The 17,179-nt window shown below is 48.6% G+C and overlaps 1 protein-coding gene across 1 annotated transcript in view; it reads left to right on the forward strand.

Moving 5' to 3' along the window:
• Positions 1 to 87: 87 nt before the first annotated feature.
• aatka (apoptosis-associated tyrosine kinase a) overlaps positions 88 to 17,179 on the forward strand; it is a 101,712-nt gene continuing 84,620 nt past the window's right edge. Inside the window, exons 1-2 of the mRNA XM_052519702.1 lie at positions 88 to 398; positions 625 to 723. Coding sequence (XP_052375662.1) covers positions 642 to 723 — 82 coding nt within the window. The 5' untranslated portion in view covers positions 88 to 398; positions 625 to 641. The remainder of the gene's footprint in view (positions 399 to 624; positions 724 to 17,179) is intronic.

Here is a 17,179-nt window from a genome sequence, read left to right on the forward strand (position 1 = left end):
AAGATGGCGTTTCCCCTGTCGCCAGCTAAAGTGACGCTCCGAAAATGCAATGAGTATTGAATATCTCCTAGGGAATATAGCGAGGATTCTGGATAACTCTGTGCAGCCTAATCCATCATGTTGCATTGATCTACTCTAAAGAGGAAGAACATAACTTGACTTGGAGAGTAAGATTGCCACTGGACGAATGCCAAGTTATTTGTACAGTCAGAGACAAAACCGAAAACGATGTAGCCTAAATAACGGAATCACGTCGACAAAGCAGCGCGATAAAGCAGCGGGGTTCTGTATTCTGGCTCATCATCATCAAACTGGTTGGATGACGGAGAAGAAAAGCGTGGGACGGGAGATGCCTATCTATCGTTTTTAATCATCCGTCAGTCAAGTGAATGCCTGAGGTATCAAATTCAAAAACAAATACCGACGGGAATGTTTGTCAACATATGTCTATTGATCCGATGTGAAGGATGCGCGCACTGCGTCTCAAGGGTGTCAATGAGAAATAGCCTAAAATGCAGCGTTTAATTTGACTGGCATACAATCCTTCGGCTAAATGTGCTTTAGTCAACATCTGATCTATTTCCATGTTGTATTTTGATAAACCCTGTCTGCTGTCGTCTCAAGACTGAAGAGGGGGGAGGATGTCCGTGGCTCTCTCCATGACGTTTATGTCTTCAGCGTTCTTTAATCCCAGTTTTGCCTTCAGTTCCCATTTTGACTCAGGTACGTGTCGATCTCAAACGGACATTTAATGTGTGTGTTGTTTCATGTGTGTTTCATCTAATGTCTTTGTCAGAATGTGTATTGCTAGTATTGAATTTGAAACATAATATTCTTCTTCATCATCATCAGGTCCCTCTATATGTTGAATCATTGTGTGTTTAAACTCTGCTGCTGGTCCTTCAGCTCCATGTGAAGGATATGGATGTTCATCTGTCAACAACAGCAGCTCGATCAATATACAGTAGCCAGTGTGCTGTTGGCAGCCTTTATAGCCTGGTTGTGTGTGTGTAGGTCTCTGTGTGTTGATATTTGGGCAGTCTTCTTCTCCCTTTCTGTAGTCAGACCTCCAGCAGCACCCCCTTTTTTTGCCTCTTGGAGCAGTTTCCATGGCAACCCGAGGGGAGGGTGGCATGTTATTATTTTAGAGGAATGCTGAGGAAGTTGGGATGAAGGGCAGTGTGTGTGTGTGTGTGTGTGTGTGTGTGTGTGTGTGTGTGTTGTGTGTGTGTGTGTGTGTGTGTGTGTGTGTGTGTGTGTGTGTGTGTGTGTGTGTGTGTGTGTGTGTGTGTGTGTGTGTGTGTGTGTGTGTGTTGCGTGTGTGTGTTTGTGTGTGTGTGTGTGTGTGTGTGTGTGTGTGTGTGTGTGTGTGTGTGTGTGTGTTTCACTACCACGCTACTGCCTGCCTCTCTCAGCCTGATCCGCAGTGGAGAAAGGCAGCTCAAAGCCAACCTAGCATGCAGACCCCTGCAGGTGTGTGTGTGTGTTTGCGTGTGTGTGTGTGTGTGTCAGCCCAGCTTAGCCCAGCTCAAACCTACTTCAGTTCACTGGAGACCTCACTCCCTGACTCTGGCTCTACGGCTTGTTGTTGAAAGTACAGTAGTCTGCCTGTCTGCAGTGTTTACCCAGAGCTCAGGGCAACTGGACAGGGCAGAGCCACCATGGACTCTGGCTACTAGAGCCAGCATGATGGGCAGGAGCACTCAGGTGCTGCTGTGTTTGGGGAGGGTTTGAGAGGGGAGGAAGAGATGTGTGAGGGAGTGGGGTGTGAGGAAAGAGAGTTGGAGAGGAGGAGAGAGAGTAGAGGGGAGAGGGTTGAGGAAGGGAAATTGGGATACCTAGTCAGTGAGTGCGTTCAACTGAAATGTGTATTCCACATTTAAGGAAGGGGAGTGTGTGCAGACAGCCTCAGTGAAGAGTTGAATTAGAGCAGAATAAATGAATGGGAGGTAGAGTCAACAGGGTTGAGGTTGTCGCTGCGATTTGTGTGTGTGTGTGTGTTTGTGTGTGTGTGTGTGTGTGTTTAAAGAGCATTGAGTGTCCCTGCACTAGGCTGTGTGTGCTCAGCATATAAATGAGGTAGCCCTGACGACCAGCCTCCTACAGCTCACTCTGGTCGCTGCATGCAAGATCTTCTTTTTCTATTTTCCCAGACCTGTCACTAGTGATATGGGGATTTCAGTACCCCATGCTGTACCTGTCACTAGTGATATGGGATTTCAGTACCCCACGCTGTACCTGTCACTAGTGATATGGGGATTTCAGTACCCCACGCTGTACCGGTCAATAGTGATATGGGGATTTCAGTACCCCACACTGTACCTGTCACTAGTGATATAGGGATTTCAGTACCACATGCTGTACCGGTCAATAGTGATATGGGGGTTTCAGTACCCCACGCTGAAACTGTCACTAGTGATATGGGGATTTCAGTACCCCACACTGTACCTGTCACTAGTGATATAGGGATTTCAGTACCACATGCTGTACCGGTCAATAGTGATATGGGGGTTTCAGTACCCCACGCTGTACCTGTCACTAGTGATATGGGGATTTCAGTACCCCACGCTGTACCTGTCACTAGTGATATGGGGGTTTCAGTACCCTACTCTGTACCTGTCACTAGTCATATGGGGGTTTCAGTACCCTACTCTGTACCTGTCACTAGTCATATGGGGGTTTCAGTACCCCACGCTGTACCTGTCACTAGTGATATGGGGGTTTCAGTACCCCACGCTGTACCTGTCACTAGTGATATAGGGGTTTCAGTACCCCACGCTGTACCTGTCACTAGTGATATGGGGGTTCCAGTACCACATGCTGTACCTGTCACTAGTGATATGGGGTTTTAGTACCCCACGCTGAAACTGTCACTAGTGATATGGGGATTTCAGTACCCCACGCTGTACCGGTCAATAGTGATATGGGGGTTTCAGTACCCCACACTGTACCTGTCACTAGTGATATGGGGTTTTAGTACCCCACGCTGTACCTGTCACTAGTGATATGGGGATTTCAGTACCCCACGCTGTACCTGTCACTAGTGATATGGGGATTCCAGTACCCCCACGCTGTACCTGTCACTAGTGATATGGGGTTTTAGTACCCCACGCTGTACCTGTCAATATTGATTTGGGGTTTCAGTACCCCATGTTGTACCGTTCACTAGTGATTTGGGAGGTAGAGTAACCCCCATATTTATCATGGTGTACAAGACACCTTTCTGATTTGCACCTGTCTAGGTGGGCTAATCCATTGTTTAGGCTGTGGGGGTGGCACAGTCCATCACTCTAAGACATGTTCTACTGAAATTGTATATGGTTATACTGGTCAGAAATAGCTTATTGTAATCTAACAGCACCTGTTTGGAACTTATAATACTCACCCAGCGCTTGTTACTTTACCCTTCCTTTATCTGGATCTCAGTAGTTTACACCACTAAGTCAAACATCTTTTACAGATCTCACTTCCCCCTTTCCCTCCTGAACAACCAGTAAACATTCCCCAGTTTTGTGTTTGTCACGTCCTCTGCATCCGTTTTGCCGTTATGCTTATCTGAGTTTATGATTATGATATGCTATAAGTCATGCCCTATTGTCATAATAGAGAGCAAGGTTTGAGGGAATAGGGAATGAGGGATTTCAGTAAGAGAACTTTTCAGTCAGACATGGCTATAATTATGTTTCAGCTTCAGCAACATGGACAGCGTGATTAACACTGTTGATGCTCTGTGGTGGTCGCTGGAGCAGGGAGGGAGAGAGAGACAATGGGTGCTAGTCATACAGTCACTCTTTTTTAACAAAGTCTGAGTCAGGCCAATCTGAGTCAGGCCAATCTGAGTCAGGCCAATCTGAGTCAGGCCCGGCACAATCAAATCAATTGTGGTCGGAATTCCTCTAGTCATTTGTGTGTCTTAATTGTGTAATCAAACAGTGTGCAGTTGATTGGATTGTTTGTTTTGGAAAAATACACGTTTAAAAATGTAGACCAATCGATTTCGACCAACATTCTTCTTTTGGGGACAGCCCTAATTTCAGCCCAGGTCTGCTGTCCTTCATGCTGTCCAGTGGCTGGCCTCAGCCTGGCCTGGGACTCTGTTTCTGGCCTCAGCTTGGCCTGGCTCTGGTTCTGGCCTCAGCCTGGCCTGGGACTCTGGTTCTGGCCTCAGCCTGGCCTGGGACTCTGGTTCTGGTCTCAGCCTGGCCTGACTCTGGTTCTGGTCTGAGCCTGGCCTGTCTCTAGTTCTGACCTCAGCCTGGCCTGACTCTGGTTCTGGTCTCAACCTGGCCTGGCTCTGGTTCTGACCTCATCCTGGCCTGGCTCTGGTTCTGGCCTCAGCCTGGCCTGACTCTGGTTCTGGCCTCAGCCTGGCCTGGCCTGGGACTCTGGTTCTGGCCTCAGCCTGGCCTGGCCTGGGACTCTGGTTCTAACCTCAGCCTGGCCTAGCTCTGGTTCTAACCTCAGCCTGGCCTGGGATTCTGGTTCTGGCCTCAGCCTGGCCTGGGACTCTGGTTCTGGCCTCAGTCTGGCCTGGCCTGGGGCTCTGGTTCTGGCCTCAGCCTGGCCTGAGACTCTGGTTCTGGTTCTGGTTCTGGTTCTGGCCTCAGCCTCAGCCTGGCCTGGGACTCTTGTTCTGGTTTTGGTTGTTTCCTCAGCCTGGCCTGGGACTCTGGTTCTGGTCTCAGCCTGGCCTGGCTCTAGTTCTGACCTCAGCCTGGCCCGACTCTGGTTCTGGTCTCAGCCTGGCCTGTCTCTAGTTCTGGCCTCAGCCTGGCCTGACTCTGGTTCTGGTCTCAGCCTGGCCTGTCTCTAGTTCTGACCTCAGCCTGGCCTGACTCTGGTTCTGGTCTCAACCTGGCCTGGCTCTGGTTCTGACCTCAGCCTGGCCTGGCTCTGGTTCTGGCCTCAGCCTGGCCTGGGACTCTGGTTCTGGCCTCAGCCTGGCCTGGCCTGGGACTCTGGTTCTGGCCTCAGTCTGGCCTGGCCTGGGGCTCTGGTTCTGGCCTCAGCCTGGCCTGAGACTCTGGTTCTGGTTCTGGTTCTGGTTCTGGTTCTGGTTCTGGTTCTGGCCTCAGCCTCAGCCTGGCCTGGGACTCTTGTTCTGGTTTTGGTTGTTTCCTCAGCCTGGCCTGGGACTCTGGTTCTGGCCTCAGCTTGGCCTGGGACTCTGGTTCTGGTTCTGGCCTCAGCCTGTCCTGGGACTCTGGTTCTGGTCTCAGCCTGGCCTGACTCTGGTTCTGGTCTGAGCCTGGCCTGTCTCTAGTTCTGACCTCAGCCTGGCCTGACTCTGGTTCTGGTCTCAACCTGGCCTGGCTCTGGTTCTGACCTCATCCTGGCCTGGCTCTGGTTCTGGCCTCAGCCTGGCCTGACTCTGGTTCTGGCCTCAGCCTGGCCTGGCCTGGGACTCTGGTTCTGGCCTCAGCCTGGCCTGGCCTGGGACTCTGGTTCTAACCTCAGCCTGGCCTAGCTCTGGTTCTAACCTCAGCCTGGCCTGGGATTCTGGTTCTGGCCTCAGCCTGGCCTGGCCTGGGACTCTGGTTCTGGCCTCAGTCTGGCCTGGCCTGGGGCTCTGGTTCTGGCCTGAGACTCTGGTTCTGGTTCTGGTTCTGGTTCTGGCCTCAGCCTCAGCCTGGCCTGGGACTCTTGTTCTGGTTTTGGTTGTTTCCTCAGCCTGGCCTGGGACTCTGGTTCTGGTCTCAGCCTGGCCTGGCTCTAGTTCTGACCTCAGCCTGGCCCGACTCTGGTTCTGGTCTCAGCCTGGCCTGTCTCTAGTTCTGGCCTCAGCCTGGCCTGACTCTGGTTCTGGTCTCAGCCTGGCCTGTCTCTAGTTCTGACCTCAGCCTGGCCTGACTCTGGTTCTGGTCTCAACCTGGCCTGGCTCTGGTTCTGACCTCAGCCTGGCCTGGCTCTGGTTCTGGCCTCAGCCTGGCCTGGGACTCTGGTTCTGGCCTCAGCCTTGCCTGGCCTGGGACTCTGGTTCTGGCCTCAGTCTGGCCTGGCCTGGGCTCTGGTTCTGGCCTCAGCCTGGCCTGAGACTCTGGTTCTGGTTCTGGTTCTGGTTCTGGTTCTGGTTCTGGCCTCAGCCTCAGCCTGGCCTGGGACTCTTGTTCTGGTTTTGGTTGTTTCCTCAGCCTGGCCTGGGACTCTTGTTCTGGTTTTGGTTGTTTCCTCAGCCTGGCCTGGGACTCTTGTTCTGGTTTTGGTTGTTTCCTCAGCCTGGCCTGGGACTCTTGTTCTGGTTTTGGTTGTTTCCTCAGCATGGCCTGGGACTCTTGTTCTGGTTTTGGTTGTTTCCTCAGCCTGGCCTGGGACTCTGGTTCTGGTTTTGGTTGTTTCCTCAGCATGGCCTGGGACTCTTGTTCTGGTTTTGGTTGTTTCCTCAGCATGGCCTGGGACTCTGGTTCTGGTTTTGGTTGTTTCCTCAGCATGGCCTGGGACTCTGGTTGTGGTTTTGGTTGTTTCCTCAGCATGGCCTGGGACTCTTGTTCTGGTTTTGGTTGTTTCCTCAGCATGGCCTGGGACTCTGGTTCTGGTTTTGGTTGTTTCCTCAGCCTGGCCTGGGACTCTGGTTCTGGTTTTGGTTGTTTCCTCAGCATGGCCTGGGACTCTTGTTCTGGTTTTGGTTGTTTCCTCAGCATGGCCTGGGACTCTGGTTCTGGTTTTGGTTGTTTCCTCAGCATGGCCTGGGACTCTGGTTCTGGTTTTGGTTGTTTCCTCAGCATGGCCTGGGACTCTGGTTCTGGTTTTGGTTGTTTCCTCAGCATGGCCTGGGACTCTTGTTCTGGTTTTGGTTGTTTCCTCAGCATGGCCTGGGACTCTTGTTCTGGTTTTGGTTGTTTCCTCAGCCTGGCCTGGGACTCTTGTTCTGGTTTTGGTTGTTTCCTCAGCATGGCCTGGGACTCTTGTTCTGGTTTTGGTTGTTTCCTCAGCATGGCCTGGGACTCTGGTTCTGGTTTTGGTTGTTTCCTCAGCATGGCCTGGGACTCTGATTGTGGTTTTGGTTGTTTCCTCAGCATGGCCTGGGACTCTGATTGTGGTTTTGGTTGTTTCCTCAGCATGGCCTGGGACTCTTGTTCTGGTTTTGGTTGTTTCCTCAGCATGGCCTGGGACTCTTGTTCTGGTTTTGGTTGTTTCCTCAGCATGGCCTGGGACTCTGGTTCTGGTTTTGGTTGTTTCCTCAGCATGGCCTGGGACTCTTGTTCTGGTTTTGGTTGTTTCCTCAGCATGGCCTGGGACTCTGGTTGTGGTTTTGGTTGTTTCCTCAGCATGGCCTGGGACTCTTGTTCTGGTTTTGGTTGTTTCCTCAGCATGGCCTGGGACTCTGGTTCTGGTTTTGGTTGTTTCCTCAGCATGGCCTGGGACTCTTGTTCTGGTTTTGGTTGTTTCCTCAGCATGGCCTGGGACTCTGGTTCTGGTTTTGGTTGTTTCCTCAGCATGGCCTGGGACTCTTGTTCTGGTTTTGGTTGTTTCCTCAGCATGGCCTGGGACTCTGGTTGTGGTTTTGGTTGTTTCCTCAGCATGGCCTGGGACTCTTGTTCTGGTTTTGGTTGTTTCCTCAGCATGGCCTGGGACTCTGGTTCTGGTTTTGGTTGTTTCCTCAGCATGGCCTGGGACTCTTGTTCTGGTTTTGGTTGTTTCCTCAGCATGGCCTGGGACTCTGGTTCTGGTTTTGGTTGTTTCCTCAGCATGGCCTGGGACTCTTGTTCTGGTTTTGGTTGTTTCCTCAGCATGGCCTGGGACTCTGGTTGTGGTTTTGGTTGTTTCCTCAGCATGGCCTGGGACTCTTGTTCTGGTTTTGGTTGTTTCCTCAGCATGGCCTGGGACTCTGGTTGTGGTTTTGGTTGTTTCCTCAGCATGGCCTGGGACTCTTGTTCTGGTTTTGGTTGTTTCCTCAGCATGGCCTGGGACTCTGGTTCTGGTTTTGGTTGTTTCCTCAGCATGGCCTGGGACTCTGGTTCTGGTTTTGGTTGTTTCCTCAGCATGGCCTGGGACTCTGGTTGTGGTTTTGGTTGTTTCCTCAGCATGGCCTGGGACTCTTGTTCTGGTTTTGGTTGTTTCCTCAGCATGGCCTGGGACTCTGGTTGTGGTTTTGGTTGTTTCCTCAGCATGGCCTGGGACTCTGATTGTGGTTTTGGTTGTTTCCTCAGCCTGGCCTGGGACTCTGGTTCTGGTTTTGGTTGTTTCCTCAGCCTGGCCTGGGACTCTGGTTCTGGTTTTGGTTGTTTCCTCAGCATGGCCTGGGACTCTTGTTCTGGTTTTGGTTGTTTCCTCAGCATGGCCTGGGACTCTTGTTCTGGTTTTGGTTGTTTCCTCAGCATGGCCTGGGACTCTTGTTCTGGTTTTGGTTGTTTCCTCAGCATGGCCTGGGACTCTTGTTCTGGTTTTGGTTGTTTCCTCAGCCTGGCCTGGGACTCTGGTTCTGGTTTTGGTTGTTTCCTCAGCATGGCCTGGGACTCTGGTTCTGGTTTTGGTTGTTTCCTCAGCATGGCCTGGGACTCTGGTTCTGGTTTTGGTTGTTTCCTCAGCATGGCCTGGGACTCTGGTTCTGGTTTTGGTTGTTTCCTCAGCATGGCCTGGGACTCTGGTTCTGGTTTTGGTTGTTTCCTCAGCATGGCCTGGGACTCTGGTTCTGGTTTTGGTTGTTTCCTCAGCATGGCCTGGGACTCTGGTTCTGGTTTTGGTTGTTTCCTCAGCATGGCCTGGGACTCTGGTTCTGGTTTTGGTTGTTTCCTCAGCATGGCCTGGGACTCTGGTTCTGGTTTTGGTTGTTTCCTCAGCCTGGCCTGGGACTCTGGTTCTGGTTTTGGTTGTTTCCTCAGCATGGCCTGGGACTCTGATTGTGGTTTTGGTTGTTTCCTCAGCCTGGCCTGGGACTCTGGTTCTGGTTTTGGTTGTTTCCTCAGCATGGCCTGGGACTCTGGTTCTGGTTTTGTTGTTTCCTCAGCATGGCCTGGGACTCTGATTGTGGTTTTGGTTTTGTTTCCTCAGCCTGGCCTGGGACTCTGGTTCTGGTTTTGGTTGTTTCCTCAGCATGGCCTGGGACTCTGGTTCTGGTTTTGGTTGTTTCCTCAGCATGGCCTGGGACTCTGGTTCTGGTTTTGGTTGTTTCCTCAGCATGGCCTGGGACTCTGGTTCTGGTTTTGGTTGTTTCCTCAGCATGGCCTGGGACTCTGGTTCTGGTTTTGGTTGTTTCCTCAGCATGGCCTGGGACTCTGGTTCTGGTTTTGGTTGTTTCCTCAGCATGGCCTGGGACTCTGGTTCTGGTTTTGGTTGCTTTTTTCAGCATGGCCTGGGACTCTGGTTCTGGTTTTGGTTGTTTCCTCAGCATGGCCTGGGACTCTGGTCGTGTCCTGTCATTATTATGTAACCCCACCACATTAATGTGATTGTGTAATTTGAGGTGAAAAGACACTATCGTCTCGATCTTGGAGGGGAAATCATGGGTGAAAATACTTGTGGGGTGTATTCCAAATGGAACCCTATACCCTATTTAGTGCACTAGTTTTCACTAGAGCATGTAGTGCAGTTTGTAGGGGGAATAGGGTGCATTTGGGACCCTAGTACTTGTTCACGGTGGTTAACTGAGGATCGCTCTGGGCTTTCCCTCTAATCAAATTGGTCCATTGGCGTTTTATTGCTGTGGAGAGGGTGAGCTTTATAAACCCTTAGGAAGGACTTTTATTGCTGTGGAGAGGGTGAGCTTTATAAACCATTAGGAAGGACTTTTATTGCTGTGGAGAGGGTGAGCTTTATAAACCCTTAGGAAGGACTTTTATTGCTGTGGAGAGGGTGAGCTTTATAAACCCTTAGGAAGGACTTGTATTGCTGTGGAGAGGGTGAGCTTTATAAACCCTTAGGAAGGACTTTTATTGCTGTGGAGATGGTGAGCTTTATAAACCATTAGGAAGGACTTTTATTGCTGTGGAGAATGGTGAGCTTTATAAACCCTTAGGAAGGACTTTTATTGCTGTGGAGATGGTGAGCTTTATAAACCCTTAGGAAGGACATTTATTGCTGTGGAGATGGTGAGCTTTATAAACCCTTAGGAATGACTTTTATTGCTGTGGAGATGGTGAGCTTTATAAACCATTAGGAAGGACTTTTATTGCTGTGGAGATGGTGAGCTTTATAAACCCTTAGGAAGGACTTTTATTGCTGTGGAGATGGTGAGCTTTATAAACCCTTAGGAAGGACTTTTATTGCTGTGGAGATGGTGAGCTTTATAAACCCTTAGGAATGACTTTTATTGCTGTGGAGAGATGGTGAGCTTTATAAACCCTTAGGAAGGACTTTTATTGCTGTGGAGATGGTGAGCTTTATAAACCCTTAGGAATTACTTTTATTGCTGTGGAGATGATGAGCTTTATAAACCCTTAGGAATGACTTTTATTGCTGTGGAGATGATGAGCTTTATAAACCCTTAGGAAGGACTTTTATTGCTGTGGAGATGGTGAGCTTTATAAACCCTTAGGAATGACTTTTATTGCTGTGGGGAGATGGTGAGCTTTATAAACCCTTAGGAATGACTTTTATTGCTGTGGAGATGGTGAGCTTTATAAACCCTTAGGAATGACTTTTATTGCTGTGGAGATGGTGAGCTTTATAAACTAACTATGTTTTTTAGAATGTTGAGTAGCTTCAGAGGTCAACAGAGGTCAGAAGAGGTCACAGCCAATGTTCCCTCTAATTTGTTTTGACACTGAACTTGAACATTGTGAAAATTCTGTGCAATTTCCAGCGCGCGTTTACTGTGAACACCGAGGCTGTACCCACTTTAAGTTTCAGTTGTAATAGTGGCCAAGCTATTTGATCATAATGTAGAGCGGTCTACCATCAACAACAATGGAGAAAATGCATCCCATAACATTTTAACATGGAAATAGCTGTTCTATCATTCAGCCTACAGTAGCAGCCAATGTGTGGTGTTCAATGTAGGCCCACATTACATGAGACTTTTGAAAGAATCATGCAGAGCTTGACATGAACCTGTTTATCCATTTGTCCTTCAGACAAGGAGGAGACTGAACGTGTTGTTGTGTTGTTTGATTCAAGAAACCACTTTACAAAATAAAATGTGTTATTATTCCCACACCATTATTACAGAGAATCAGACACATTATGCTGCCCTCTGCCTATTGGCTACTTAGCTTATTCACGCCTGCCTCAAAATACAACACTGCCCCTTTAAGACAGAAACAAACTCTTTACCTGACTGGCATTTTAAAGATGTCTAGAAATGAACACGTTTTGTGCTCTTGTAGGAATCACTCCCCTATTGCTGAATACTAATGATCTACAACTGGGCTAATAACTCACTAACAAAGGATATGAACAAAATGAGAGTAAGTGGCTACATGCAGCTCTCGCTTTGATCTCAAAACAAGAGCATCTACTCACGACCACAGTTGTAAACACAGTCCATTTCAAAGTAAATGACACAGATCCATATATGGCCTACTGCAACTCTGATTGGCTAATGCCGCACAGGTCTGTGTCGAGAACCGACTGAGTCGTAGGATTCTATTGCAGTACCGAATCCTACTCCAATGCGTTCAGCCCACAACAACATCTCTTGCGTAGTTCCGTTTGTTTCAGTATATTGCATTGATTGGAGCACAATTGCCACAGAAAAGGGAGACGGTGACAGTGTTAACTGACAGGGAGAAGTCTAGAAGTTCAGACGGTTAGTACCATCCCCTTTCACTCTGTATAGATCAGGGTGTCAAACATACTGCCAGAGACCCAGCCTCTCTATCCTCCTCCTGTCCTCCTTTCTTCCTCCTCTCTCTCCATCCTCCTGTACCCCTTCTCCTCCTGGGATGGTGTGAGATGCAGGCAAGCAGCCTTCACCCCCAGCAGGTGTCAGAGCACAGCTGCAATAACAGGAAATAAACCACACTCTGCTGATGTCTTAAATACTGTATGGGCTCTGAGCTGACAGGTACGCACACACACACGTGCAAGGCCATGGCCACACGCACACACAGAGGAATCAGTAATCACAGTAGTAGGTGGATTAGTGCCTGTCGTGCTGTCTGTCTGTCTGTCTGTCTGTCTGTCTGTCTGTCTGTCTGTCTGTCTGTCTGTCTCATACTTTCACCAAGCCATGTTCACCTCACCCACATCACCGAGAGAGACGGTGATGACCTCATACCTTCACCAAGCCATGTTCACCTCACCCACATCACTGAGAGACGGTGATGACCTCATACCTTCACCAAGCCATGTTCACCTCACCCACATCACTGAGCGAGACGGTGATGACCTCATACCTTCACCAAGCCATGTTCACCTCACCCACATCACTGAGAGAGACGGTGATGACCTCATACCTTCACCAAGCCATGTTCACCTCACCCACATCACTGAGAGAGACGGTGATGACTTCATACCTTCACCAAGCCATGTTCACCTCACCCACATCACTGAGAGAGATAGTGATGACCTCATACCTTCCAAAGAGCCTGACACAACAAAAAGACAACACTGATATACAGGACAGGGAGGAGGAATACAGACTAGCATTGTTGTTGTTGTTGTGTGTGTGTGTGTGTGTGTGTGTGTGTGTGTGTGTGTGTGTGTGTGTGTGTGTGTGTGTGTGTGTGTGTGTGTGTGTGTGTGTGTGTGTGTGTGTGTGTGTGTGTGTGTGTGTGTGTGTGTGTGTGTGTGTGTTGTTCTCCATGACTGTCACACTAGTGTCACCTCTTGTTTCCCCTGTCAGCAGGGCTGAAGGACAGTCCCTCCATGGCTGCATTCCAAATGGAACTCTGTCTGTCTTATAGTGCACGACATTGTACCAGGACCCCAGGGCCTGAAAGTAGTGCACGACATTGTACCAGGACCCCAGGGCCTGAAAGTAGTGCACTACATTGTACCAGGACCCCAGGGCCTGAAAGTAGTGCACTACATTGTACCAGGACCCCAGGGCCTGAAAGTAGTGCACTACATTGTACCAGGACCCCAGGGCCTGAAAGTAGTGCACGACATTGTACCAGTACCCCAGGGCCTGAAAGTAGTGCACTACATTGTACCAGGACCCCAGGGCCTGAAAGTAGTGCACTACATTGTACCAGTACCCCAGGGCCTGAAAGTAGTGCACTACATTGTACCAGGACCCCAGGGCCTGAAAGTAGTGCATTACATTGTACCAGTACCCCAGGGCCTGAAAGTAGTGCACTACATTGTACCAGTACCCCAGGGCCTGAAAGTAGTGCACTACATTGTACCAGTACCCCAGGGCCTGAAAGTAGTGCACTACATTGTACCAGGACCCCAGGGCCTGAAAGTAGTGCACTACATTGTACCAGGACCCCAGGGCCTGAAAGTAGTGCACTACATTGTACCAGGACCCCAGGGCCTGAAAGTAGTGCACTACATTGTACCAGTACCCCAGGGCCTGAAAGTAGTGCACTACATTGTACCAGTACCCCAGGGCCTGAAAGTAGTGCACTACATTGTACCAGTAGTGCACTAGAAGGATTTTCTGCCTTCTATACTTACTTTCAAATGGCTGTGTGTGTGTGTGTGTGTGTGTGTGTGTGTGTGTGTGTGTGTGTGTGTGTGTGTGTGTGTGTGTGTGTGTGTGTGTGTGTGTGTGTGTGTGTGTGTGTGTGTGTGTGTGTGTGTGTGTGTGTGTGTGTGTGTGTGCGTTTGTACTTGTGTGTCCATTTATTTGTACTTGTGTGTCCATTTATTTGTACTTGTGTGTGGGTTGCAGGATTAAGAAGTCAAGCTAACAGTTTAGCCTTATTGAGAACACAATTAGCATTGATCTGTTACAGCCAGTCAATGACATGAAGACCTTAACACCAGAGCATTCCAAATATATCCCTTACTCCTTAAGGTCATATGGAATGACCCTGCTATTAATCCCAAATTAAGCCCTATTTATAGGGCACTACCCAGACTAGATATCACCACAGTATGAAATAGAGACTAGATATCACCACAGTATGATATAGAGACTGGATATCACCACAGTATGAAATAGAGACTAGATATCACCACAGTATGAAATAGACTAGATATCACCACAGTATGAAATAGACTAGATATCACCACAGTATGAAATAGAGACTAGATATCACCACAGTATGATATAGAGACTGGATATCACCACAGTATGAAATAGAGACTAGATATCACCACAGTATGAAATAGACTAGATATCACCACAGTATGAAATAGACTAGATATCACCACAGTATGAAATAGAGACTAGATATCACCACAGTATGAAATAGAGACTAGATATCACCACAGTATGAAATAGAGACTACATATCACCACAGTGTGAAATAGAGACTACATATCACCACAGTATGAAATAGAGACTAGATATCACCACAGTATGAAATAGAGACTAGATATCACCACAGTATGAAATAGACTAGATATCACCACAGTATGAAATAGAGACTACATATCACCACAGTATGAAATAGAGACTAGATATCACCACAGTATGAAATAGAGACTAGATATCACCACAGTATGAAATAGAGACTAGATATCACCACAGTCTGAAATAGACTAGATATCACCACAGTATGAAATAGACTTGATATCACCACAGTATGAAATAGACTTGATATCACCACAGTATGAAATAGACTACATATCACCACAGTATGAAATAGAGACTAGATATCACCACAGTGTGAAATAGACTAGATATCACCACAGTATGAAATAGACTAGATATCACCACAGTATGAAATAGAGACTAGATATCACCACAGTATGAAATAGAGACAAGATATCACCACAGTATGAAATAGACTAGATATCACCACAGTGTGAAATAGAGACTAGATATCACCACAGTATGAAATAGACTAGATATAACCACAGTATGAAATAGACTAGATATCACCACAGTGTGAAATATAGACTAGATATCACCACAGTGTGAAATAGAGACTAGATATCACCACAGTATGAAATAGACTAGATTTCACCACAGTCTGAAATAGACTAGATATCACCACAGTATGAAATAGACTAGATATCACCACAGTGTGAAATAGACTAGATATCACCACAGTATGAAATAGAGACTAGATATCACCACAGTCTGAAATAGACTAGATATCACCACAGTGTGAAATAGACTAGATATCACCACAGTGTGAAATAGAGACTAAATATCACCACAGTCTGAAATAGACTAGATATCACCACAGTGTGAAATAGACGAGATATCACCACAGTATGAAATAGAGACTAAATATCACCACAGTATGAAATAGAGACTAGATATCACCACAGTGTGAAATAGACTAGATATCACCACAGTGTGAAATAGACTAGATATCACCACAGTATAAAATAGACTAGATATCACCACAGTATGAAATAGAGACTAGATATCACCACAGTATGAAATAGAGACTAGATATCACCACAGTATGAAATAGACTAGATATCACCACAGTATGAAATAGAGACTAGATTTCACCACAGTATGAAACAGAGACTAGATTTCACCACAGTCTGAAATAGAGACTAAATATCACCACAGTAGGAAACAGACTAGATATCACCACAGTATGAAACAGAGACTAGATTTCACCACAGTACACAGTATGTGTCATAGTGAGTGTGTTACAGTCTATTTTTGTGTTTGTACAAACACACACACACACACACACACACATACACACACACACACTTCTCTCTTATAAGTGACATACATGTTTCATTGGGAAGGAACAGTTATATAAACAGACCGACTGTCTCAGCTTCCTCCTGAACATGGGGCTGTTCAGTCACAACAACTGTCTCTCTCCTCTCTGTCTCAGCTTCCTCCTGAACATGGGGCTGTTCAGTCACAACCACTGTCTCTCTCCTCTCTGTCTCAGCTTCCTCCTGAACATGGGGCTGTTCAGTCACAACCACTGTCTCTCTCCTCTCTGTCTCAGCTTCCTCCTGAACATGGGGCTGTTCAGCCACAACCACTGTCTCTCTCCTCTCTGTCTCAGCTTCCTCCTGAACATGGGGCTGTTCAGTCACAACCACTGTCTCTCTCCTCTCTGTCTCAGCTTCCTCCTGAACATGGGGCTGTTCAGCCACAACCACTGTCTCTCTCCTCTCTGTCTCAGCTTCCTCCTGAACATGGGGCTGTTCAGCCACAACCACTGTCTCTCTCCTCTCTGTCTCAGCTTCTCCTGAACATGGGGCTGTTCAGCCACAACCACTGTCTCTCTCCTCTCTCTCCTCTGCTGTTCAGTCACCTTCCTCTCCTGAACATGGGGCTGTTCAGCTTCCAACCACCACTGTCTCTCTCCTCTCTGTCTCAGCTTCCTCCTGAACATGGGGCTGTTCAGCCACAACCACTGTCTCTCTCCTCTCTGTCTCAGCTTCCTCCTGAACATGGGGCTGTTCAGTCACAACCACTGTCTCTCTCCTCTCTGTCTCAGCTTCCTCCTGAACATGGGGCTGTTCAGCCACAACCACTGTCTCTCTCCTCTCTGTCTCAGCTTCCTCCTGAACATGGGGCTGTTCAGTCACAACCACTGTCTCTCTCCTCTCTGTCTCAGTTTCCTCCTGAACATGGGGCTGTTCAGTCACAACCACTGTCTCTCCTCTCTCTCTCCTCTCCTCTGAACATGGGGCTGTTCTCACAACCTCTGCTCTCCCCTCCTCTCTCTCCTCCCTCTCCTCTCCTCTGTCTCTCCCACCTCTGGGGCTCCTCTCCTCTCCTCTCTCCCTCTCCTCTCTCTCCTCTCCTCTCCTCCCTCCTCCTCTCTTCTCTCAACCTCTCTCTCCTCTCCTCTCCTCTCCTCTCCTCTCCCCTCCTCTCCTCTCCTCTCCTCTCCTCTCCCCTCTCTCCTCTCTGTCTCTCCCACTCTCCTCTGAACATGGGGCTCCTCTCTCTCCCTCTCCTCTCCTCTCCTCTCCTCTCCTCTCCTCTCTGTCTCTCCCTCCTCTCATCTCCTCTCCCCTCCTCTCCTCTCCTCTGTCTCTGCCTCCTCTCTCATCTCCTCTCTCCTCCCTGCTCTTGCTCTCCCCTCCTCCCCACCTCTCCTCTCCTCTCTGTCTCTCCCTCCTCTCTGTTCTCCCCTCCTCCCCACCTCTCTGTCTCCCCTCCTCCCCACCCTCCCTCTCCCCTCCTCTCCTCTCCTCTCCTCTCCTCTCCTCTCCTCCTCCTCTCCTCCCCTCCTCTCCTCTCCTCTCC

The sequence above is a fragment of the Oncorhynchus keta genome, chromosome 5 (assembly GCF_023373465.1).
Source record: "Oncorhynchus keta strain PuntledgeMale-10-30-2019 chromosome 5, Oket_V2, whole genome shotgun sequence".
Taxonomy (NCBI): Eukaryota; Metazoa; Chordata; class Actinopteri; order Salmoniformes; family Salmonidae; genus Oncorhynchus; species Oncorhynchus keta.